The 26117-nt window shown below is 34.5% G+C and overlaps 3 protein-coding genes across 9 annotated transcripts in view; 1 reads left to right on the top strand and 2 right to left on the bottom strand.

Moving 5' to 3' along the window:
* Positions 1–12229, bottom strand: part of LOC105837238 — a 33094-nt gene extending 20865 nt beyond the window's left edge. Inside the window, exon 1 of one of the 4 annotated variants that reach the window (XM_036292697.1) lies at positions 12116–12229. The gene's annotated coding sequence lies outside the window, so the exon portion shown is untranslated. Of the gene's footprint in view, positions 1–8756; positions 8849–11274; positions 11397–12115 lie in introns of those variants that run through there. The other 3 variants (XM_012681826.3, XM_036292696.1, XM_036292695.1) reach the window with 3 other exon arrangements.
* LOC105837237 (protein pygopus) lies at positions 11480–18662 on the top strand. 4 transcript variants are annotated; one of them, XM_036292692.1, is made up of 5 exons: positions 11480–11911; positions 13425–13711; positions 13807–14826; positions 14937–15060; positions 15154–18662. In XM_036292692.1, exons 2-5 carry the CDS (start codon positions 13496–13498, stop codon positions 15192–15194), a joined length of 1401 nt encoding a protein of 466 aa, XP_036148585.1. In that variant the 5' UTR covers positions 11480–11911; positions 13425–13495; the 3' UTR covers positions 15195–18662. The 4 variants fall into 4 exon arrangements, with proteins under 4 accessions (XP_036148585.1, XP_012537274.1, XP_012537277.1 ...); XM_012681820.3 differs by having other exon boundaries at positions 11484–11911; positions 14937–15082; XM_012681823.3 differs by lacking the exon at positions 11480–11911 and adding an exon at positions 12163–12290 and having other exon boundaries at positions 14937–15082.
* Positions 17481–25628, bottom strand: LOC105837231 (tubulin polyglutamylase TTLL13). The gene is given in 13 exon segments (XM_036292699.1): positions 17481–20196; positions 20314–20506; positions 20588–21209; positions 21451–21582; positions 21890–22124; positions 22449–22630; positions 22704–22926; positions 23011–23139; positions 23235–23335; positions 23617–23773; positions 24404–24694; positions 24758–24842; positions 25122–25628. Coding segments are annotated over 13 exon segments (2652 nt in total). The 5' UTR covers positions 25399–25628; the 3' UTR covers positions 17481–20171.
* Positions 25629–26117: the final 489 nt, after the last annotated feature.

Raw genomic sequence — 26117 nt, 5'->3', positions numbered from 1 at the left:
ATCGTGGAGTCTGCCGGACGTAACACTCCCCGCCTTAGACAAATGTTGGGGGCGTATGAACACAACATTTGCAGAATTTAATAGGCTGAGCAACGATTTCTCTTTTTCATGGATTATTATATTTATTTTGTATCGCATTAATATCCTATCTTTCCTTATTCGTTTAGGTATTTATTTATATCAACGCTTGTCTGTTAAGAAAGAGGAAGGAAAAGGCAATCTTTAAAATCCTTTCTTGCTCTTTCGTCTTTCTTTACACGTGTATGTTTTATTTTAATTTCTAAATTAGATTATTCGTATGTACGCACATTTTTACGCAGTAGATAATGATTATAATTCACTTAATAAGTTGTTTTACGCATGTATACGCGCTTTTAATTTATAAATTTTCTTAATTAAAAAAAATTTGTATTAAATATATTTCGAAGCTTTCCCTTTTTTTTCTAAAATTATTATTACCGTTATGTTTTTTTTTCTTGTTTTTTTTCTAAAAATATTTTAGAATCACGTGAGTGTCAACTAGGTTTTTCTATTCTCCCTTTTTCCTTGGTTTTTTTTTTCATTAAGAACGGATTTTGTCCAGAGACAATTGAGTATTTCTCGATCCTGTGCATCGCATTCCACAGGCATATCAACATTTGTTGATATAGGTGTGTCGCCAATTTTACCACTGTTATACTTTTTATATTGCATCAAATAAAATTCTTTTATATTAATTTCAGGAGGGCGACAAATAATCAATTCATCCTGCCGATATCTTCGCGCAGGGTTAGAGTAGTTATGATTTTGCAGAAGATGAGTTCTCAAACAGAGCAACACATCTGAACGGCATCAAGTGCCGGAATTGGATCAAATAATCAATTAGCGAGGTTTCATTCTTCGCTTAAAATTTGTAAGAGTAAAGCGGCATTTTGCCGGATTTGTTTTTGACACTCAGGTGATCTATTTAAATTGTTATTATTCAAATAATTTTATTTTAATTTATTCTTTTATCTAAGCATTTATTATATTATATTCATATATCTCCTTTTAATAGAAAAGGAAAACTTCTGAAACACTATGATTAATTTGTCTTATAGTAACATTTAAATTCTAAAATTGCCTTATTTTGGCAATATGGAACAATGTTATGTAACAAGTTTTCGTAACATTATATCTTATTCAGATATGCAATATAAATTTGAACCTTAAATTAATGTTTAGTATAAAACAATGAAGATATAAAATTATTAATATATGTAACTTTAATGTCGATGAAAATATTGATAGAGAGAAAAGGTATCTTAAATATGAATTCCAATATTCATTAATGTCTGATTCGCTTAAGTTATATTATATTTCTTGGTTATTTTTCTACTTCGTTTTATAATTTAACTTGGTTTATATATGAAGAAAAGACGCAATTGCAGCGTGGACAATTATTGTATATCATTCATTCGACTTGTCACGCGAAATTTCTAAACGGAATATTTTGTTTTGACGCAATAATAACGATTACTTAGATTATAGAATCTTATCAAACTAAGATTTTATTAGGCTTATAAACAAGATTGAATATTGAGTTAAAGCTTGTAGCTTAGTTAAAACCTTTGAATATATTGATTCTTTAACACAATTATTTTTCTTTTACAAATTTTAGGAATATTTTTAATTTAAAAAAAAAATATTAAAGATTCTTAGTTTTTTTTTATCTATATATATATTTTTTTTTTATTCAATCTTGGTTACGTAATTATTATTCTATTTGTTATTCTTTCAATTATAAGCTAAAATTATATGTTATTTTTGTCGCGAAAATAAAGGTATTATAAGAATAAAACTAACAATTGACATTATTAAAGAATTTTACAATTATCTATTCCTTATCTACTATAAATTTATATTTCATAGGCTGCTATCCTTTGTGATGTGCTGGATGTCTTTTATCTTGATTCCAGCCAATAATTATTTGTTTGTCTTCGCTCTCGCCATGATGCTTGAGCTTAGATTATTGTTGCATTTATTGTCCCCTTTTTTCCTAAGGATTCGTATTTATTCTTCTCGGGTTCCTTTTTGTGTGGCGGGATAATTGTTTAGAAATGATGAAGAAGGATGTAGTGTATAAATTTTCCTACATGACGTAGCATGTGATTCAAGGATCCATTAAATGGATAGAGATACATGTCGCAGCATGTGATTTGAAAGTGAGGTAATATAACTTATTATTTTGCAAAATATTTTCATGGTTTTAGAGGCTTTTTAAGGATTCCAAATATTGTCAATTTGTAGCCTTTTGTTATCTCTTGCTGATGAGTAGGCTGTACAATTTTTTAAATTTTATTTTTAGTTTATTTAATGTAAGAAAACTTGGAATTAGAATCTTGTTGTTTTTTTTTCCATAGGCTGGGATCTAAAGATTTCTCGTCGATATAGTTGAAGTGCGTATATTATTTTTTATAATATTAACAGATTGTGGATATTGATTGTAATATTTTTAAATAGTTGTATATTACTAGTGGAGGATTTATTCGTAACTTGCTTAGAATTTGGTTTTGTTTATCCTTTTTTAGTTCTTCGTCCTTGTCGCGTGTTCTTCCATCATCCTTAATATCATTTATTTTGTCTGGAGGATCATTTCTATCTTCAATTTTAATTTTTTGTTCTTGCGAATCTAGTTGTTTCTTGTCTTTTATGTCTTCATCGTAGGTAAGGTATCCTTTGTCCGGGGGATCATTTCTGTCCTCGATTTCCTCAGGTTCGTATTTATATTTCTTCAAGCTCTTGAATAATTTTGACAAATGTTGACAAATGTAATGATAAACGTATAACAATGTAGTAATCATACTAATAATGTAGTATAAAATAGTAATAAATTTATAATTTCTTCGGTCTTGAAATTGTATTTTGTTAGATTTAAGAGACTCATGGACTGAGATCTTCTCTTTAATTTGTAATTTTAGCGGTTGATACATTTCCTCGTATGTAGATAACATTTGGTTAGAGTTCTTAACAGATACATCGTTAGATAATGAATCTTCCATTTTTTCATCAGAGAAGTTGAAGTCTTCGTAGCCTTCGTCCTTTTCATTGGAGTCCTTCAGTATCGTGGAAATTAATTTCGCATTTTCCGGATCATTAAAGTTAAGAATTTCATCGTCATTAATTTCATTGCCGTTTATTTCTTCTTTATGTTTCGATTTTCTTCTTCGCATGAATTTTTCTATTATCTTCTGTGATTGGACTTGCATTGATACAAGGATTTTTAAAAGTGGTTTATTTTTCTTCTTGGAATCATATAATTTTCTTGCATTATAAAACTTAGTTCTTCTTATAGGCTCTTTGATAGCAATATGAGAAATGTTATTTTTATTATATTTATTTTTTATATTTATTCCAATTCTTGGGAATTTTAATTTTTTTAGATAAACTAAGGAGCTCTTTGTTTTTGATTCCTTTAAGAAAAATCGTGTCGTGTTACATAGTGAGGTTTGGTTGCTTCCCTCCTTGCAATCGACTGAAGAATACATTATAGAATTTTGGAGATCTTCCTTTATTGTATCATAATTTTTAAGGGGGATTTGATATTCCTTTCCCTTTAAGATTTCAGAATTATTTATTGATTTACGAGGGGTTTGGTAACTTCCCCCTCCAAGGATTTCTGGATCATCAATTAAAACAGGAGAGGTTTGGTAACTTCCCCCTCCAAGGATTTCTGGATCCCTGGGCAGCCCGAGGAATGTTTGAAAATCTCCTCCCTCATGGATTTTTGGATCTCTGGTCAATTCAAGAGAGGTTTGGTAACTTCCCTCCTCAAGAATTCTTGGATCTCTGGGCAATCCAGGAGAGATATGGAAATCCTCATTTCCAAGGACTTTTGGATCACTACTTAATTCACGAGGGGTTTGGTAATTTCCCCCTCCAATTCGGGAATCTAGAACTTCGGGAGAGGCATAGGAGCCTGATTTTTGTTCTAGAATAGATTTTTCCTTCAAATTTTTATTTTTTTGTGTTAGTGTATGTTTATCTTTTTCTTTAATTTCAATTTCGTCTTCGGATTTGTTTTCAATTATCCCTTCTTTTTTATTTAACATCTGAATTTCTTTATTTATTGTTTTATTCTCTTCTTTTATTATGTTTTTATTTTCATTTATAATTTTGTCTTCATCGTTTTTCAAATTTACGTTACAATTGTTGTTCGTTTTATCTTTATTGTTAATATTTTCTTTTATTTCTTCCTCATAAATTTTATTAGAGACTTCTTGATCAACAATTGAGAAAGATCTAAGACGTAGGGTTGGTACCTGGACTTCTATTTCTTCGTCCAAGTTACTTACAACATCTATATACGCCTTTCCTGAGCTAACTTCCGCTATAGTTTCTATCGCATAAATTCCATGCGCTATTTTTAATCTAGGTATATCCCCGATTCTTATTTCAGGATTCTCTACTCTAATATAAAATGGTGATTTTAATCGTGGTGCTACTATAATCACTTCAGGTGAAAAGAAGGGTAGATTAATTCCAAAAACGTCTAAATGTCCCTTTGCATAATTTATTTTTGCGGAAGTTTGATAAAAAAAATCATTGCCTAATATACTTGGTTGTAAGATCGGAAAGTCGTTAGTTACAATATGAAAAGTTATTTCCTTTCCGTAAAGAAGTAAATTAATTTCTCCTAGAGTGTAAGTCGGATAATCGTAAATACCATTTAATTCTAATATGTTGTCGTAATTGATTGTTTTATTTTTGGGCACAAAATTTTCTTTAATTAAATTTATTTCATAACCTGTATCTAATGCGAAAGTTATAGGAGAAGTTGATTCACAAATTTTTATCTGAACAGTAGGCGGACGACTGTGTTTGTCGAGGTTTATCATTACGGGTCGGGGTTCCCAAGCATTTTGGTTAACATTTTCTGTGACGCCCATGGATGTGGAACTCGTTCGGTCCCCAATTGCATACCTGACTTCGAGGAAGCCATCGGAGTTTTCCGGCTCATTCATATAATTATTACTTGTGATACGTAGTTTACAATTCTTAAGAAGATGCCCTCGTTTTTTACAATAGTGACAGAATAATGAATCTACAGATACTGCGGTTTGCTCTAATTTAGATCGACAATCTTTAGCTATATGCCCAAAGTTATAACAAATTTGGCATGCAATTTTTGATTTTTTATTTATGTTATATTGTTTATTTTGCTTTTTCCAACAATTATTAGCCGTGTGACCCGGTTTATCACACCATTGACAGATTACGTAAGGCTTATTTTGTTCATTAGTTTTATAAATTTTACAAAATTTAGCATGGTGACCGGGTTTAGAACATAACTGGCAAATGACGTAATTTTCTTGTACTACATTAACGGGTTGTTGAGATTGAGCATCGCGGAAGTAACACTTGTCGGCTGCATGCCCGTGGATTTTGCAAATTTGACATTGGATTTGTGTTCTACAATTACAGGCTAAGTGTCCTCTCTTATAACAGAGCTGGCAATTTTTCCATAACCGGTTAATACTTTGATTTTTACCTGAAATATTATCCTGCCCTGATCGGAAATATGCCATTGTACGAAGCTCTCTTTCTATTTACGAGATATCGGCTATGGTTATGCAAGCGTCTAAAATTTTTTTTTTATTTCTGATTTAAAAAATTTTTTTTTTATAAAACATTTCACGACATTTTAATATTTTAAGAAAAAGAACATTTCTGAAATTTTATACGATAGTTTTATTGTTTACGTAATTTTTATTTTTTACTCAATTTACGAAGACGACAATGTATTTTATTTTTTTTTTTATAAATGCAACCTAGTTTTCTTTGTAAAAAGTTTTTAAATAAACCAAAATTTAGCTCTAAATATTTTGTCAATTGGGCAAATTATCGAAATCTTCATCTTGGATAACACGCACTTTACTTATAATCCTTTTGTTCTACTAATTGTGTAAATTAAAATTTGACCTCTACAGCCGGGATAGATTTTACCCCCTTTTTTCCGGTAAAAGCTGATTATATTTTTTGGCCGTTAAATAAAGGAATGACCATCACAATGAATTACAATATAGCAAAAAAATTTGAATTCGATATTATTTTAATTTGTTTACGCTCATAAATATATCTAGTTTCGTGCACTGACTGAATCATTACTCTTTCAAGGTTGTCAAAAATATACATATTAATAAGAGTTCAGTTTGATGCAATTTTCACATGCAAATTTGTCTACTGAAAAAAGGAAATAATTAATTCAGGGAATTATTTATTAGGAACGAAAGCATATAGTTGGATATTGTCTGGATTTAATTTTCTAAAATGATTTTATATAAATTATCGACTTCAGCATTATTTCAAAATTGACCTCATCTTATTCCTTCTCAAAGACAACACCTATTGATCCCGGACGAGCCCCCAAAAATTTTAATTGTTCTGTTACGTCCAGCCTTATGGGATTTTACTCTTTATTCGGTAGGAAGGATATTTCAGGGAGAACAGGTAAGGCAGGGAAGAACGTAACAAAACGTATAGAATTCCCGTAGGCACACAGTTTAAGAGAGGGTATGTGCCTCGAGTCGAACGCACTTTTTATGACTCAAAAATATAGGTCAACGTGCCGATAGGCCCGCTATAACCCGTTTCGAGTCGTACGTTCGTCGGTCCAAGTTTCGAGTCAACGAATTGAATCGCTTTAACTCGGGATCGGACCAGGTGCAGTCTTTGTTCGGGATGAGGAGGGGTAGTTATAGATTTAAATAAATGATAAAATTTATGTAACAGAAAAAAAAACAAAGTATTTATTCTAAATTTTCCAAAATGTTATAAGAATATAAATAGGCGCTGAAGTCGTGATTTAACATAATTTGTTGGCTATGAATTTATAAAGATTAAATTATAAGAATGGTTCTAAATAAATTTCGCAAGAGTTTACAAAGTTTAAAAATACGCAAAGGGTTATAAAAATAGATTTTCGATTGAGTTTACAAAAGTTTTAAAAGTTTAACAAAGGGTTATTAATAAAATTAAAAAAAAAACACAAAGGTTATTAATATAACTTTCGGAAGTGTAAAACTAATGGGCAGCTTTTTGTTTGTGAGTTACATTATATCTTAAGTAATTCGGAGAGAGAAGGTTAGGAAAGTGCAGACTCTTGAAAATTAAAACCGTGAATTGTTGTTTGGACTTTCGAACACTAAGGGCGGAATTCGCATACCGGAACGCCCGGTCGGACTCTCGAGCAACAGCCTCTGAATCCGCGCACCGGAACGGCCGGTCGGACTCTCGAATGACCGTCTCTGAATCCGCGCACCGGAACGACCGGTCGGACTCTCGAGCTGCCGGGCTCGCATCCGCAAACCGAGTAAAGAAGGGGGACAAAAAACTCTAAGAGAGAATTATTTATAAATAATAGGAGGGTGTCTTAAAGAATTAAAATGGAAGGGAGATGTTACCATGAGTAACGTAAAAACCAAAGAAATTATGATTGTGGGACTTACTCATTGTTGGTTCTCGAGCAAATTTGTCGGAATCGAATAGATTTCTTGCCCGGATGGAACGGCACTAAAGTCTACTTGCGCACTGATTCTACATGATTACTAACTAACTAACTCTAAAAACGTAACTCTAAAACTTTACTCTCCATTACTATTACTGACTATCTATTACTGACTGCTAAACTCTTATTACTGGTACTTTCATTACTGACTACTATTGCCTACTATTACTAACTGGTATAAAAAACAACTGACTCCCTTCAAGATTTGGTATTATATATATATAGAGTCTTACAAGGGGAGGATCCAGAGATAGGTGGTTCAAATATTCTAATTGGTAGGATTCTTTTTCAGGATTGTGTGGTGGGTGAATTCTAAGTTTTCTTATTGGAGAAATAGTTTTTCCTTTTTGCCCAATCATACGTTAAGTAATCTGTCGAAAGTTTCTCTGTTTCCTCCCACATTCTTTCAATTTTATCGAAGGGATCCGACCTATCGCGTAGGTTATCTTCCCTTTGGGTTTAAGAGATAAATAATTTTTTCTATTGTGCTAGACGCGCTACGGTATGGGTTGCAGATGGAGGAAACGGTTATTTATTTTTTGCTTATGTTTAGATACTTTATTGCTCATTTTTTGTGAGCAAACGTGAAACTTTGCTTAGATCCCATGGTTGTTTTTTGAATTTCTATCTTCAGAATTTATTATTTGTTGACTCAATATTCAAAGGAGTCGGAATTATCTACTTGGTCGTTTCGTCCATCTATGTTTGTTATTACGTTTCTAACAGACTAATCCTAGACACATAAAAATTATCGGAGACCGTTGAAACGGAATTTCTTTTGTAAAATTATTTGTTCCTCTGACGAAGGGAAATCGTGGAGTCTGCCGGACGTAACACAAAAGTAAACTGCTTTCCAAAAAGCCCAATGAATTTTCATGAGTTGTCCTCCTTCCGACGTTTCGTACTTAATGCGAATACTTTTTTTTTTTTTAAGGAAGGAGGTATCATATCTATAAGTATGAAATAAATTTAAGAAACGTTCTTTCTAGAATCTAAAAGAGATTCCCGTGTAATATATTACAATTTGAGAATTTAAATGATCTATTTTCGCATGCTTTTAATAATATGAAGCCCGTGCAGATTGCAGGTGTAGCTTGTATTTCACGTTTTTTAAATATCAAGTATTAATAATGAAATGTAATAATGGTACGCGCGCGCGGATTACACGGAACGGCGGGGTGGCATCGCTCGATAATTGCACAACAAGGGGAAAAAAAAAACAAAGAGATACCTCCTAAGTGGCCAATAACCGTGTGATTTACCCCCCTTAGTGGACTCCTTCGGAGAAATTTATTAAATCCTTCCTTCGTCCTCGTGTCTTTTGTCATACTCTGTCCTCGTACCCCATCCCGGCGTCTTCCCCTCTGGGGGATTGGCCTAGTTTTTCCGTGCCGTTCGCGATGCTCCCGATTTGTACCACTTTTGCTCAGACGAAAACGGCGACTCCGGGATATATACTCTATATCCCTCGATAAAAATAAATCGCGAGTGCCCAGGCAGTTAATGAGATCGATAGAGCCGTTAACGTGAGCGGCTAAGGGAGCGGGAGGGACCCGGCATCCCCGCTTTTTCATATTATATATCGGCATCAGGAAAATGGCCGATCGTATTAATTTCTGTCTGTCTGTCTGTCTGTTTTTTTGGGTAACAGATGGACAGCTGGTCTATAACAGGGATTTCTCTTTTGCCATGCGAAGTAATGCACGTGTCACCTCGTTTATTCGTACAGACATGTAATTATACGAGAGACAACTGCGCATAAATAATGCTTTGGGGAAGATACAAAATAGAACAGTTTTAAGACCCTGATTTCGTTGTTAGTAGTTTATTTAACGTTGGAATAAGGAGGGCCCCGTCTGAGATCGTTGTAAGATGAAACTTTATCATTTTAGTTATAATTTTTAATTTGATCTCTCTAAAAGTAACGATATCTCGTCTGGTGCCAATTTTACTCCTCTTTCTTTTTTTTTTTCCAAGTACTTGTGTTACACGTCGTTTCCTTCGGAGGCAATCGTTTCAACTGATTTGGCGCGCGTGTCCCGTAATTGCAACAAGCTCGCGTCAGTGTTAAAATAAGAGAGCGAAGAAGTAAGACGATAAGGTGACCACGTTTCCAAGAGCCGTGTGTGCGTTGTGTACGCAGACAGGTAGGTAGTCAGACACTACGGTCAACTGTCCAGACTAGACGCTCGCGAGTGCTGTTTTCCGAGCTGTTAAGCCGGGTTAACTCACTAATGTAACTGAAATAATTAAAGCGATGCGTGCGAGCACTCTACGCCGGTATAGCGAGACAGCTTTAAGCTCAAATGCGAATGTAGCAGCCGCCGTGTAGAGCGTCACGGCGTGAATTTCACGTAACTGTGTCGACTATGCGTGCCACACGTAACGCGATAACATTATTTTGTACAGAACTTATCGTTTAAGGTTCTAATTTCACTACAGAGAGACTCGGTTTTAGGAAATTGAAATAAAGACGACTGTATACAAAGTTATAGTGTTGAGATTTTGTACACATATTTATTTGTATTTCAAGTAATTCTCTCAATTATTTTTAATGATTTACGTCAATATTATATAGTACAGAATTGTTGCGTATCGTATAACGATGCTGCGTATCAAAATAACACGTAAAGATGAACATTGCATCGCTGCGCACCAAAATGCAGGAGAGTTTGGAAAGTAATTTATTAACGAAGTTACAATTAGAATTACTTTTCTTCAATAACTATCTTGTATGAACTATATATCTTGTATTAAATTATTAAAACTATTATGATTTATTATTCGCAAATAAGGTATTGTATATATCGGTTTAATTTTAGGTGGTTAATATATAACCACATTTCTCTAATTTTAAAGAAAATTTAAATTATTTGTTTCAACCAGTACTGGCGTAGTTTATGTCAAAGAAAGAGTGTAATACAATGTCTGCCGATGGTCTGCAAAAAATTTGAAAAATTATTTACAATATAAATAAATATGAGTGCAAACCTTCAATACTATAGCTTTTTTTAATTTCCAGAAATTGATTTCGAAAACGAATCTCTAGACAGTCTAGACTAAAATACTCTCTTAAAGCTTTGAATTTTTATAGTGCAGTAAATTTAAAAATATCTGCAAGCTTGATTAATCTTAATTCTAAAACAGTATTATTATATAAAAAATTAACATAGATTGACGTAAGGTAATTTAGATTAACTTTCTTATCGCGCTACGAAGTTAGATCTTTTTATACATTGTACTCAATATTCTATATTAAAAAATAAAGAAGATAAAGGGCTTATTTATTTTAGAAAAGTTAAGAGTCGATGGATACGTGCTTTAAATACAAATTCGATGTAAATTAATCCATTTGAAAATAGACCATACTCAAAACGAAATAGATCTTTTATGTTTGTTTGATTGTTCTCATTCTAAAGAGTAGTTTCGTACTGACTATTTATGTTCTCACATTGATATAGTCAGTACGCAATTACACTCGACAGCAAAATTAAGCGGCACCTATTTTAACTCTTAAAAGAAGATTTAAACAAATTTCAAAATTTTTTTACGAACTTTGCGAAGTTCCATGGCATGAACTGAAAATCGAAAAAAAGAAACACGCGGTTTATAAGCATTTGAAAGCGTGAATTTTTACTTTTAATTTGCGTTCGATTTTTAATTGTTGAAATGAATGTGCGATGCTTCAATTTTACTGTCGAATGTATATAAAAATAATTCCGCATAAGACTAGGGTGTTGAAACGATACCCTCGTGAGTTACCTCGCCGATCGCAGATCCCCGCGATAGCGCCAGATCCTGGAGCAGTTGAAGCCGCCGCGCATTTCGACGACGCGAGTCGCGTGTCGGACTAGTGTCGCCATCTAGCGGAGCGCGCGGCAACTCGCACGGTATGCACCAGCGCGATGCATACTGGCGACAACAGTGGCGCGGGGAGGGGGGGATACGCGTAACACGACAATGGCGATCTGAGACGGTTCGTGTGATCTGTGGCGACTACCTCGCTCCCGTTACTCGAGGCCCCGCGGAACGCCGAGAGTGCGAAATTGCGTTCACCGCGGTTGTGTACGCGCGCCCGTGAATGCGCGGCCAACTCGCGACACCGAGAAGTGCGTTGCGCGCCAGGCGCAAGCCGGAATTGCATACAGACAGATCGCTCGTCCCGCTAAAGCCAACAGTAGTGGTGCAGCAACAGCGGCGGCGGCAGCAGCAACAACAACAAGCCGCAGCCTCGACAACGACGACGACGACGACGACGACGACGGCGGTGGCGGCGGCTAAACGGCGATTCGACGCATCACGGATACACAGTGCCGGTGTTACTCCGGCCGAGAAACGATCGTGCCATGTAAACGATCGCGTCGTCGCGTCCGCTATAATGCGCTGGTGAGTACGGACGTATATGTCGACCGCGCGCGACGCGCGCCCCCGCAGGAAAACACCCGGCCGGCTTTTTAAATCGTTCGGCGACGCCGCGCGTCGCGTATGATCCGGCCCGCCTGTAAATTGTACGTAATTCCGTAAACATTTGTCCCGCGCGTAGCGGGTGCACGCTCCGCGCCTGGTCGTCTGGTTGCGGAGGCGCCTTACGGAGGAGCTCGATTGGTGAGCCAGGGACCTGAGTGGCAGGGTTAGGTTAGGTTAGTACTTTGCGAGAGACTGCAAAGCGGAGCGTTTGTTTTGTTCCCTTTTACGTTCGCCGCGCGCGACGGGAGTCTCCGCTATTTTGTTGTAGCCGTGTTGGTCTCTTATCGTCGCCTCGAAGGTACGGTCGTGTCGTAAAGACGCGCCTCACACACACGCACACTTTCTTCCTCCCTCCCTCTCTCCCTCCCTTTCTCTCTCTCTCTCTCTCTCTTATGTGCGCTCCGCGTGTGTCCTTTTCCTCTTTCTCTCCTTCGCATCTCCCCGATCTTCCATCTCATCTCGTGACGGACGAATGGAGTATGGACGAGTAGATCGGCTGGCGCGCCACCCGAGGTAACGGCGGTAGTAATTTCGTTATTTATATCGGCATATGTAAATATAGTCGGCACGACGCTACGATGTATAGATATGCATACGCGCGGGCCCCGAGGTTTCGTGCTGCGTGCATGTGTATGCATACGTGCGCGCGTGGGTGTTACACGTCTCTCTTTCTCTCTCGCTCTTTCTCTCGCACACCAGTGTGTGTTTATTAGTGATAAGTCTCACGCCGCGAGAACAATTTTAATGCGACGATGCGATAAGGATGTTCCGCTATCGTACTGTGTCGCCGTGTATGCCGATCGGTGGCTCGTTTAAAAAAGATCTTTGCTCGATTGGTGCCTAGGTCGATGTTGCAAATAAAAATTGCATATGGCCTTTAATTTTGTTTTCCATCTTAAACATGCAATTATTACAAGATATCTGTGTTGATTAAGAAGATATGTAAATGTTAATACACAGTTTTTAATTGATCTTTGTGCATAAATGTATAACAAAATCTTTATACACAATGTGTGTGTGTGTGTGTGTGTGTGTGTGTGTGTGTGTGTGTGTGTGTGTGTGTGTGTGTGTGTGTAGTTACATACTATTTAAGCAAACATGAAATTTAATAAAACATAAATTTGTTTTATTTTGTTTTATTTAATTTAGTTCTTTTCACTAATCCTAAAATAATGTAAAATATTATATTTATATTACAATTGATGAATATTTGCCTATTCAGACTCGATTACAAGTTTGGTTGTAATATTTAAAATTATACATTTATAAAATTGATGCCTATTTTATAGAATAAAATAAAAAGTTATTTGATTATATATGTATAGTACATATAAGCAAATAATTTAATAATTATAGTTATGTTATCTATCTGATAATAGCTCTTTAGTAAATTTATATTACAACAAAGTACATTTTCCTTGTTTCTTAACAGTGGGTTAATGTTAATTACTTGCCACGAAAATCCAGTGGTGCTGGCATGATAAAATAAGGGAAACGAAGGAAATGAGCCACAATATTGCGGGCATGCCACCCTTCACAAGGATGCCATTGGGGGGTATGGGAATGGGTGTGAATATGGGCCCCAACGGTCCACATCCTGATTCTTCTGCTCACCCCCATCCACCACCGCCACCACCAGCTGGTGCTAATCCTAAAAAGAAAAGGCGTACGAATGCAAGTGTTGCCCAACCACCTCCGCAACAACCTCCATCTGTACAGGTATGCTGCCTTAACTCAATTTTATTATATCTATATATTACAATGTATTAGCTATGAATTATTGTTTAAATATTAATTTAACATTTGTCCAACAGGACCTACTACCCCCACCCTTAACTGGTTACGGCGACACAATAGTAGCGAGTAATCCTTTCGACGATACGCCCCCGCAAACACCGCAGAGTCCAATGATGCATGGCGCGCCTTCACATATGCATCATCATCCGCATCACATGGGTGGCCCTCCTATGCGAGGCATGAGCCCTTTAACCACGATAGGTGGCATGAGCCCTATGATGCCACATAACATGGGCAATATGAGTCCTATGGGTAATTCGCCTATGACAAATCACATGAATCACATGGGAGCTATGTCTCCTATGAATCATGCTCCTATCGGAGGCATGAGCCCCATGAATAACATGGGCCCGAATATGCCTCCTGGTCCAATGAACACCATGAATAATCACATGAATATGAGTCATATGGGAAATTCGCAACTAAGTGGTCCACCCATGGGTAGTCCAATGAATAATATGAATAGTGGGCCTATGGGTAGCCCAATGAATAATATGGGACACAATATGGGCAGTCCTATGGGTGGACCTTTAGGTTCTCCAATGAATATGGGAGGATCTAATCACATGCCTAATGGACCAATGAACATGAACAACATAAATAGCCATATACCGCCCAATAGTCCATTAAATGGACCATCATTAAACAATGTAAACAGTCCTCTAGGACACAATGGATCTCAACCTCATCCGAATCACATGGGAAACAATCTTAATAACTTAGGAAGACCTATGAACGGACCTATGACAACCATGAGTTCGATGGTATCGAGCAACATGAATATAACCGGGCCAAATCAGATAAACAACATGAATATGGGTGGTCCAGGAATGAATAATATGTCTAATATGAACATTAGTCATCACAATCAAATGGGAAGTCATATGGCAGGTCCAATGGGTTCTATGTCTAATAATATGGGTGGTGGGCCACCAATGGGACATCCTATTAATTCCATGGGAGGATCTATGCCGCCTCACGGATTTCAAGGTCCGCCAGGAATGGGTCCAAAGCCAATGCCAATTTCTGCGGGCAAAGTAAGTTTTTTTAATTAAATATATTACTTGCAACTAATACGATCAACATATGACTATATTCAGTAGTGTATAAATTATACAAATTTATTTGCAATTTATTTATTTTGCAGATATATCCTCCAGATCAGTCAATGGTATTTAATCCACAAAATCCTAATGCGCCACCAATTTACCCCTGTGGAATTTGTCATAAAGAAGTACACGACAATGATCAGGCAATTCTATGCGAATCAGGTTGTAATTTTTGGTTTCATAGGTGAGTTGTTAATTACAAGAAATCCAGCAAAATAATTTAAAACGTGCGTTTTGACAACGCGGTTATTTCAGGAGCTGCACAGGATTGTCGGAATACGCTTACCAATTATTAACGGCAGAAGTCTATGCAGAATGGGTGTGTGATAAGTGTTTGCAATCGAAGAACATACCCTTGGTTAAGTTTAAACCATAACACTTCGTGTCTCGTCGTTCATGCGACGCTCCAGTGACTATTTGTTAGCGTTTATATGTGGTACACGCACATGTACGTGTGCAATTGTGCACACGTAACACATGCACACAGACACACTCTAGCACATATTAGTGCACGTGCGAAGTCGTGCATTCAATATAAAAATACGCTGTTTGTTAATAACTTAGTTTTAACTTGTTGAAATATTAGGATATCATTGTAAGTTGTATCGATGAATATGAAAGCAGAGATAACATTCAGATGTCATTTTAATTAATTAAGTCTGTTTATATGACAAATGGGTTCATACACATAAAATTAAATTATTAAATATTGAATCTCAGCAAATAGCACCAAAATAATTGGTATATATTTTTTCTTATTTAAAAGAATAAAATATTTTAAAAGCATTTGTGGTAGAAGGTATTAAATACGATTTTAAAAATATTAAATTTTTTTCATATTTAAATATCAAATTTTATATTTAAATAACAAAATACCCAAGATTTGAAGGACTTTGTATTTTTATGATTAATTGCATTTAATTCGAAATCAATGATACCCTACATGTGGTATTAACAAAGCAGACGTAAGACATACGAGATGAGCTGCGAACAATTTTGCATCATCCTTGTTTTTGTCCTGTATAAACGTTCCTGATAAACATCATAATAAATGTTATCATCTCCGCAATTGATATTTAAATGTGATTTGTAAAATTAATTTGTACGAGTACCATTTGTCATCAGAGCTATCGTGCATCAATTGTGATTTTTTAAAAACATTTTTGGAAATATATGAACAGATTAAGATTAAAATCACATAATGTATTGATCATAGAGATCATATATAGAAGACACGTATGTTACTTAAATTTATTTTCGGTTTATTGCAGATAACGAATATATCACCTTTATCATGCAGATGATATATTTATTGTGATACAAATTATACTGATTGATTGAAGGTTAAGCATAAGAGTGCAGTTGTCCTATTTTTATTGTTAAATTTACATGTTTTATTAAATTTAAGTATATGACTTAATACAAATCAGCATGAATGGAATTATGCTAATTTCATTCGAGAAACGGAATTATACAAACACAAGTATAGTGCATTGATATACTCCCAGGCGTAAACGCTGCAATTCTTATATTTTTATATGTCATATTTTAGTATAAAGAAGACCATGGTAAATTTGATTTTAATAATTCTGGTTTTTTAATCTCTTAACTTTTCCAAATCTAATTAAAAACAATTTTTATTTAATTGAATATTTTTATTTTTATATATAAAATAAAAATGAAAATGAAATGAAAAGTAATATGACAGAAATTTTTTCATATGCATAAATTTTTTGCAGTTTTTGAAATGACCTAATAGCAAATTCGGTTGGATGCGTGATACATGCATTAGCACACATTTAAAGGCTGTTGTACACATATAATGTAAAGTAATGTACAACGTATAAAGATTGAATAATGTTTGATAAAATGTATGTTGAATATTTTTTATCAATCCAAGATACTTATGCTTTTACACTTAGATTGATGGTACAACAGGCTTTATAATTTTGCGCCAGTATTAATTTAATCGAATTTGCAACAAGCAAGCTGAATTATATATATATATATACATATAAATTTAAGTTTTAAAGTAATTTTTTTAATTTCTTTTCATATTAATCATAATTTGGTTAAATTATATTGTTGCCATGGTTTAACTCTTGATTTAACTGCGGTTAAATTAGGATATAAGAAATATATATCTCTAAAGTTGTGTAAAAAATTTTTATGAAAATATGTTTTATTTATAAAGCAATCTTTAATGAGATTGCTTACGCACACAGCAGGAATTTATTTGACTGATATTAACATGCAGATTTTTCCACTGTAACAGAAGATTTTATATAACTCAATAGAAATTCAATAGAAAATATAGGATCAGCGTAAGCCTCTAATGTTTAGGCAGAGTTAAAGTGCAAAATGAAATTGTTAAAAACTAATTAAAATTGTAATTGCATTTTTGGAATTGCGCTACAGGTAACATGTCTTTTGCTAATATTTGCTTTTATAATTTGCCATGTATCTAAATTCGCTGCTTATCTATAAATAAACGATAATATGTAGCGAATTTTAGTAGTGCAAATAAAGACTGTTGTACGCAAAGTGACATAAAGGCATACCATAGTGCATACATTGTTGGATTAATATTCATGCTCGGTGATTTCATTGATAGCTACATAGGACGTTTTTACTGTTCAAGGCGCCTGTACTATATCTATTTAGATAAATTAATGTACAACAGACCTTGATCTGCACTAGTGCGTTCTATCAAATTGGTTAAATTAAAAATATTTCGAAAAAAAAACAATATAAAGTCTCTCAACTTCATGATAAAGGAATCTGCACATTTAACAATTTTAACTAGCTAGTGTAATTTTCGCATCTGCCAGATTTATTACAGTATCGACGATATTAAAAAAAGAATTAAGCGTATTATTGTCAGAAGATTAACTGTTGAAACAAGAACACTAAATTCCGTCGGCAGCTAACACAAAATTATCGTCTACGGATTGTATAGTTTTTTATATGTATATGAAATATTAGCCAGATATATATATATATATATATATTATTTAATGCCTGTATTACACGGAGATCTGATTTGACGAAAACAAGTGGAAATGTATTGAAATAATTAATGCTGCTATACCTCAATTAGATGGATTTACTAATTTGCTCAATATAAAATTACAAATTTAATTTTAGATTGAGAAGTTAATTTTAGACCACAATTTCTCCATCTAAAATTAAATTATTTTCTACTCGAAGTCTCCGTATAATTCATGCCTTAAGCTTGTTTTACTATAATCGTTTTAACACATATTATATGTGAGTAACATACACAGGATCCTACATAATGCTCATATTTTAGTATTACAACGAATAGGATACCATCTTCACATATCTTCTTTCTATATTTTCTCGCGCGGGAAGGAAGGTTATGCTAAAAACCTTAACGTTGCTTTTATCACAAAAGTTTTAAAAAATGCAGGGGATTAAGCGGAAGACTTACACAGATAATGTCAATGGCCGAAGTGGATGTAATCATTTTCTAGTACAAAAAGTAAATGAGCTGTAATTTAAGTGACTAAAGCTAATGTTTATCTTTCACAGAATTAAGTCATAAGTAATTATATAATTTTAAAGAGACGATTGCTACACGCGTCCATTTGTGACATGGAGCATCCATCTCAATATATGTCGCATAATTCCTTTCTTCGTTATGTTGATAATGATTTTGAATATGTATTTTACACGACAATAGAGCTTAACCCCCTCTTGTAAAATTCTGTTAGAAACAAATGCATTTTATATATGTCCAACTATTTGTCTCATTGCACTTTCTTCAAACGCAGTTACCTTTATTTTCAGGAAATATGTATATATGTCGAAACATATATGACTTTTTTTAACGGAGATGGAAATATTTCGCATAAATATACACATTTTATGGTCTTTTCTTTTTATAAGCGATATAATATAGGCTATCGTATAAATATCTATTGACTTTATGTACATAAGCCTTTCTATATCTAAGATCTAATGTGGTGGGGAGCCAAGTGAAAAAGACGCGCAAATATTCACCGCAGTCGCATACAGTGGTTTTATGTAAATAATATATATCACGTTAAAAAATTCATCGACCGTAATGTGTTGGATGTATTTCGCACTAATTCTTGTTCTTACAATGACGTAACATAGCGCAGTTTACAGTCGAGGTGGGCCGATATTACATCGCCTATTGTACGTGCGTGGGTCCTGCGAAGTGTCACTATCATTTGATGCAGTTACGTTTTATGGCAAAAGAAAAACTTAGGAAGACTGATCGCGATTTAGACATTTAAGAGGAAGCAACGCATAACTTAACAATTCGGTGCACCGCTTTCACATAAACACCACATACATACACATAGCATTATTTTGTATAAAATTACAGATTATTGTTATCCCGACTTTGAAACTTTTAAAGAACTTTGAATTCTCGATTATGTCATAACATCTTTGAAATACGCGTCCACTATAGGCTTGGTTTTACCGATTGCGACACGAAAAAAAAAACAGGAGGAGCGAGAAGTTGAAAACAGCGACAGTGAGACGCTGCGACGAAACAACGTGGACGCAATATCACGAACGGGACAAAAACCAACACGCGACAAATTGTTCATAGATTATTTTTTAATATTTTTTATCATGTGAATATAGAATATATATCAGCAATAAAAATTGTTATACATATTATAGACTGGCATCTACGTATGTGTGTATGATCATTTTACATACGCACCCGGCGCGTACCTAATTCCCACCAATTCTTATGTGACGTGTACATGTTCACTTATATATCTATTGTACATATTTATATGGCACTTTAAATAACAAGTCGATACATTGTTGATTTTTATATATTACTGTTCTCTACCTTGAAACAGCATCCGCTCACGCATCGAGACGTGTCCCGAGATTCGTTGAACATCCGGATGTTGGATAAGGCTCATTTGATTTCTTCTCGATTCGCGAGTTCTTATACCGAAATAGGAATTTACTTAATTAAATATTTCTAATACGACTGAGCAATTATTTTATAGGAATGTGTACATATATTTAATGTGAAATTGTATTTTTCAATATTAAGAATCTTATTATTACTAATTTTTTACTAATTTGTGTTTGGTATCAGCAACGTTATTAGCACGACATCGCAAGGCTTTTGTAATAACGTTTAAATTTTTTCTTGATTAATTTCATATTAACTGCTTTTATGTCTTACGAAAAAATAATTTCTTTTATGTTTCTTCGCTTTTTCTCATCCTAGGCAGAGAGCTATTTCATCTTTAGTGTTGAGTGACGCTGTCAACTCTAAAATAATGTTAATTATAATAAATAAGTATACATATACTTTAATACACATTTATATTTTAATTTATGTAATAATAAAATGCAGTGTAGATGTTATAGAGATAGGAAGCAGCTTACTTAGATTTCGTCGAATAAGAAGATTCTCTTCTCTCGAGCGTGTGCAGCCGCACAGTATTCGATAATGTTCTAGCGACGTGTGTTTTCGTTACGCGTCCCATCTGACTATTAGAATTCATTTCTTCTGGCCACAGTTTTTGCGGTATGTTTGGACGAACGTAAACAAGCGCCTCATTGCACGTTACCAACAAGCCTGAATCAAGGGATAATGATTTTAAATGCGTACAGAACAATTTTCAGAATATTGTTTATAATTATGGACATCGGCACTTACATCTGTTTAAATTCTTGGATGCACGCCGACAGTTTGCCAATTTATGCTAAAAAATCGTTTTTATCGAATTATTTATTATTAATTGCATTCTCTCTTCTCTCCCTTTAAATGCAAGAAGTGATAGAAGAGAGTATGCTTCTGTCTCTTTAAATGTAAAAATTTTTGAAAGCTGGAAAGAGCTGAAGAATTTTTTTAGCAAAATCTCGTTTGTATCTGGGTTTAATTTTCTAAGATAAATAGTGTCCTGGTTGCTTGAAAATATAATTACTCCATTTTTTCTCAAAGAACATCGCGAGCATTGGTTCACAGCTGGTTGCGTAGCGTCCAGATGGCCGTTTTGACGATGATGGGGTTTGTGCGAGGAGGAACATGTATCGTGGTTCGTATTCGCATGTAATCCCAGCCTGCCATACAATCTGTACTTTCTCTCGTCGGCGGGTCGTAACATGCCGTTTCTCTTCATTGCCACGTATATCTGCTCGAGCATGCCGTAGCTCTTGATGAGAAAATCTCTCTGCGCCAGAGCCACTATTCGTTCCCTCTCCTCAGACTCCGATATGATTTCAGGCTCGAAGGAGTATAGGGCGTTGGTAGAAGATCCCTGTGCATCCTGCTTATTGATCTGCGAAAAAGCGACGATGATAACGTGCCCGCTCTTTCCCGGAGATGGAGAAAAGTCTCCATTTCATTTAACATCTCATTTAACATTTGCCAAGTCGTCGTACTTTCTAATAGGAGACAATTGTTCTCTTCTAATTTTCGCTGAATTAGATAGTTTTTTTTTTCTGGGAGAGTTAATGAGACATTTCTTTATATGGATAGCAATTTAATTAAATAGAACTGTCTAACTTTTGTATACTAACGTTTTTCCGTTGCATGCCTGTGGATTTGCTCCTCTCTTGAGATTTCTTTGACGTGTTTGAACTTTCAGAGCCTAGTTTTTGCTCGCTGCATTTCCCAACTATTCGTTTGCGTTCTTCTTTCCTTGCTTTTAACTGAAATAAGGTAAATTTATTCACGGAAATAAACTATTTAAAAAACATGTGTATCAGTAATTTAATAAAATTATTATAAAGCATTATAATTAAGTATTTTATGAAATAATTAACAGTAATTTTTAAACTTTATGTGCCTTATACATTTTGTATTCATAAAAAAGTATCGTATTTCTTTTTATGCAATTCCTTTTTATTGGCATTTTTATAATTATTTTTATAATTCATAAACATTAATATGAAAAATTGTTTTTAATTTGTCTATATCGATTTAATTTATTAAATTGTTAATTAAAGAAAAATTTACCTCATTTCCTTCTCTCTCTATTCTCGACGCTTCTTCTCGCGCTTTTGATGCCACTGTATCTTGGAAAACAGAAAGGGTGTTCTGCGTGAAGAAAGACTGATATTTATCCTCTTCAAAGCATGGATAAATTCTTCGGAAATTGCCGATGTGGTCGTCTTCCCACTGAAACTGCCTTTCCATATAATTGTTCTCGTTTCCCTCGGATTTCATCAAAGCTGTCATGTCGTTAATTTGACTGCGCATGATAACATTTCGATTTATACATTATCAGATTTTTACAAAACACAATTTTTTTAATTCTATATCAATGAATTATATTTTATGAAGTAAGAAATTCAACAAATATTTCAGCGCATTAATCACAAATTCTATATCATGTATAAATTATAATTTTTATATTATGTATACATTATAAAAATATTTATAATTATATTTTTATTCATATTAAGCCTTATACGATAGAAAGATACCGATCGAAATTAGTTACTACGAGATGACGCAGCAAAAAAATTAATTATCTATATAAAATCAATTATAGTCTCTGATATTTGATAATTGCCTAAAATCCTTTCCACTTAAACCTTGAAGAAGTCGCTCCCTGATTCGCTTCTTGTCTTCCTCTATTATTTTCTTCTTGTCGTATTGTTGTAGATTTAATATATCGAAGGTGTCCATTAGCAATCCTTCCTTTACATCTCTATCTATCTGTGTATCTGTATGAAAGCTTGGCGAGTGATTTACCTGATAGATTTACTAAATGTAGAAGATATTTAATAACGTTTCCTTTGTTTGCCAATCTTTCTCGAAAGCTTACCTCGAGAAGGTAAGGCTTGAGCTTCCAGTCAAGCAGAATGTCAAATCCCAATAGTTCGAAGCACCCGCAGCTCTTATGCATCGAGAAGCATGCGTGATAACTATGCTTTAATATAGGATACGCGGCGATCACAGTTTTAATTATAATTTCGTCGATCTTGCTCCACAATTCATTCACATCGATGTTTCTCACTCTTAACCATTTGTTCAACGTTGATATTTTTCTATAAAGAAATACCTTATTTGCCTAATATTTTTTATTGCCAATTCTATAAGTATATATATATATATATACGATATATACGAACCTCTTGCTACCAATCTCGTCGTCGATGACGTACATTCGGCTGTGCTTGTTAATAGAATAATTTGTCAAGTGCATGTACATGTTGGAAATGTTGTAACCCGCTGGTTCCTTGTATTTGCTCGTCGCAAATCTGAAAACTCAATATTTTGTACTTCCAGGTACATTGGAATATATATATATATATATATATATATATATATATAAATGATATAATATGTTTCTTACCTCGCGAGCCCTTCGTTATACACATAGATCCTGAGAGGGTCGCATGACGTAATTAGTGCGTAAATACGTAGATCAAATTTGTATCCGTCTATTAAGAAGGGCTAAGGACGTGATAAGAAAAAGGACTGTATGCATTATACTTGTTTTGCACTGCAACTGCGAAATTTTTTATTATTGACACAATTGCACATATTTGTCCGAAAGAAATCCGAGCTAATTTTAATAGATCTATGTAAAGGAAAAAGAAAGACATGCGAGGGAAAGTCTGTCTTGTTTAGAAAGAGAGTTAGTCGGTTTCTACAAACTTTCAGCGATTTTTTCTTGTGGGAAAAGATTAATAACACATATATATATAATATATAAATATATATATAAAACGTACCCTTGCAATATACACTTGACAGATTAAACGTTCGCTCAAACTGATGTCCTTTAAATTTTTTGTTAAATAAATGCCGCGCCCTTGGCAGCCGTAGTCCGGTTTGATAATGAAGGTTCTTGTCTTCCGTGCTTTGGAATAACCAATCGCGTCGTTGTAACTGGAAATCGAAATCCAAAGTTTCCGATCTGCTTACACGCTCGTCGACTTCGGGAAATATTGATTATTCTTTATCGCCATAATGGCGAACCTTTGGAATTTATGACCGGAAACCCGAGAGCGATCGTTCGGAGAAGCAAAACAGAATAACTCACGCGTATGGGAGCCTTATACTCTTATAAAATAGATAAGCGGGCTTTCGATCGATAAATGACATTCTTTATTTTGACACATGAAACCGATTCGTAGAACTGTTATATAATATTTTATTTTGTCGCCTGTATATAATTATTATTATTAAAGAAGTATGATACTCGGATATCAAGTTTTAATTAACAAAGATGTATAAAATGACCGTACAATTATTGACCAAACAATATTTTATCCACGAGAGATGAGCGTTTCATGGAAAATAATATTTTATGTGTTCAATGTGTGACGGTAAAATTCTATGCTTTGTTTTCTGTTGTTCAATATCTCGATGCGAAATGCAAAATTTATTATTTGAGTTTTCAATAATTAATTAATTACCTTTGTTAACTGAGACAAGTGAATACTGTTAGCGAAACAGTTCTAATTGTAATAAAGTTTTATTGTTAACGAGAGCAATCATCGAGATGCATTATCTTACTCTACGGGAAAGCACCAGGTTTTCGGGAAGAAGTTGTAGTCCTTCGGGAACAGCTTCTGCATGCGATTCAGATTACGAGCGAGCAGATCCTTCCTGCAAATTTCCGTCATTCCGGGGAAGTGATTGATTTTCTGATACCTCTTCATATCTTTAGCACGCTCTACGCTGATGCTTAGGTCAGTCCAGTAGAGATCCCAGTTGCTGTCCTCCGTGACTTCCCGCATTCCAAATCGCGCGGCCACACGTCTAACTATGTCGTACTTGCAGTTCGCCGTGCAGATTGTTAAAAATCTGTTTCGTAAAATTGAAAGGTCAACACAGTTAATTCAAACGCCCAAACGGGACGCGCAGTACCTCGGCTTTCTCTTCTTCCTGGCCTTCGACGTATCTTCCATATTCTCCTTGCGCCGCTCCGAATTATTTCCCTCGCGTAATGCGTCTATTTGAAAAGTTTTATTAACGGATTGTAAAAATAATAATAAGATATGAAAAACTTGGAAGATTTAAGGACTTTCAGAGAACGACATTTCTTTAGAATCAATATCAAGTTTAAAAAGTAATTTTCGTAGCATTCAGGTCGCGCCGGAGCAACAAAAGTTTTTGCGGATTTTTTATCGTAAATATATCCCGTTACATTTTTTTCGTAGATTTGGTATTAAAATAAATTAAAGCAGTTAATTTGTAATTTCGAATTTGCCGTCTCAATGTTATCGGATACCTGTGTTGTCGCTCTTATCCGTGACGATCTTCCGATGATATCGTTCGAAATCATGCTTGGCGACACCTATTCTGTCGTTTGCAAGCGGTAAGACGTCCGAGATGTCGTCCGGGTCGACGTATTTCCGATTTTGAGAAGCGGTCTTACAGGCTCGCTCCTCGAAGCTGGTGTTGCCAATACTTTCGCTGTTTGACACGTTCTCGTTTCTGGAATTATCGTTTTTAGAATCGCGCAATGTCAACAGCGGATGCTTATCGCTGTACCCAACGACGCTCATGACAGCTGCTGCCTCCCATCATTCGATTATTTTAATCGCGCTGTCACCTGTCAGTCAATTCCACGTCAAACTAAAATCCCTCTTGCATCTGCGTTTGCCGCGTAGAAGCGATAAATCGTATTAATCGATATATCGCTGATCTCCTTGATACTTCTTGATACAAATTAAATTGACATATTTTTTGATAAAAATTTTTATAAACTAGCGTCCATTGTTTCCAAAGTCTCTACTTTTAGTTTTTTTTAATATTGTTCTTTTTTATCGAAGTTTTTCTTAATTTACATTTAAATTATATATTTTACAAATTATAGTTATATATTAATAAATGCAGAAAGAGTTATATATATTATATATATTAAATTATATATTATATAGTTATAAATCACATCTTTTTGAATTTATAATTTAAATTTTATTAAGACGTTTATTATTTGTGAATATAATAATTATATAATAATTTTGTTAAATATTAGAAAAATATATAATTTGATTAATTAATTCTTATATTCAAATTTATTGAGGATATTAAATTAATATAGAAGCCATTTTCATATTGATGAGCTTACCTGCCGATTTTGCTGTTTCAATTTTGGCGAAATGGTTAAATGCTGTCGCGAATGAAAACCGAGTGCGGCCGATATAGATCGTACTGCGACTGGGAGAGACACGCGTCACCGACGTCTAGCTTTACGCGACTACTGCGGCATGGTCGACATGTA

Source organism: Monomorium pharaonis, chromosome 10 (genome assembly GCF_013373865.1).
Source record: "Monomorium pharaonis isolate MP-MQ-018 chromosome 10, ASM1337386v2, whole genome shotgun sequence".
NCBI classification, from domain to species: Eukaryota; Metazoa; Arthropoda; class Insecta; order Hymenoptera; family Formicidae; genus Monomorium; species Monomorium pharaonis.
This window is presented reverse-complemented; position numbering and strand designations above follow the sequence as displayed.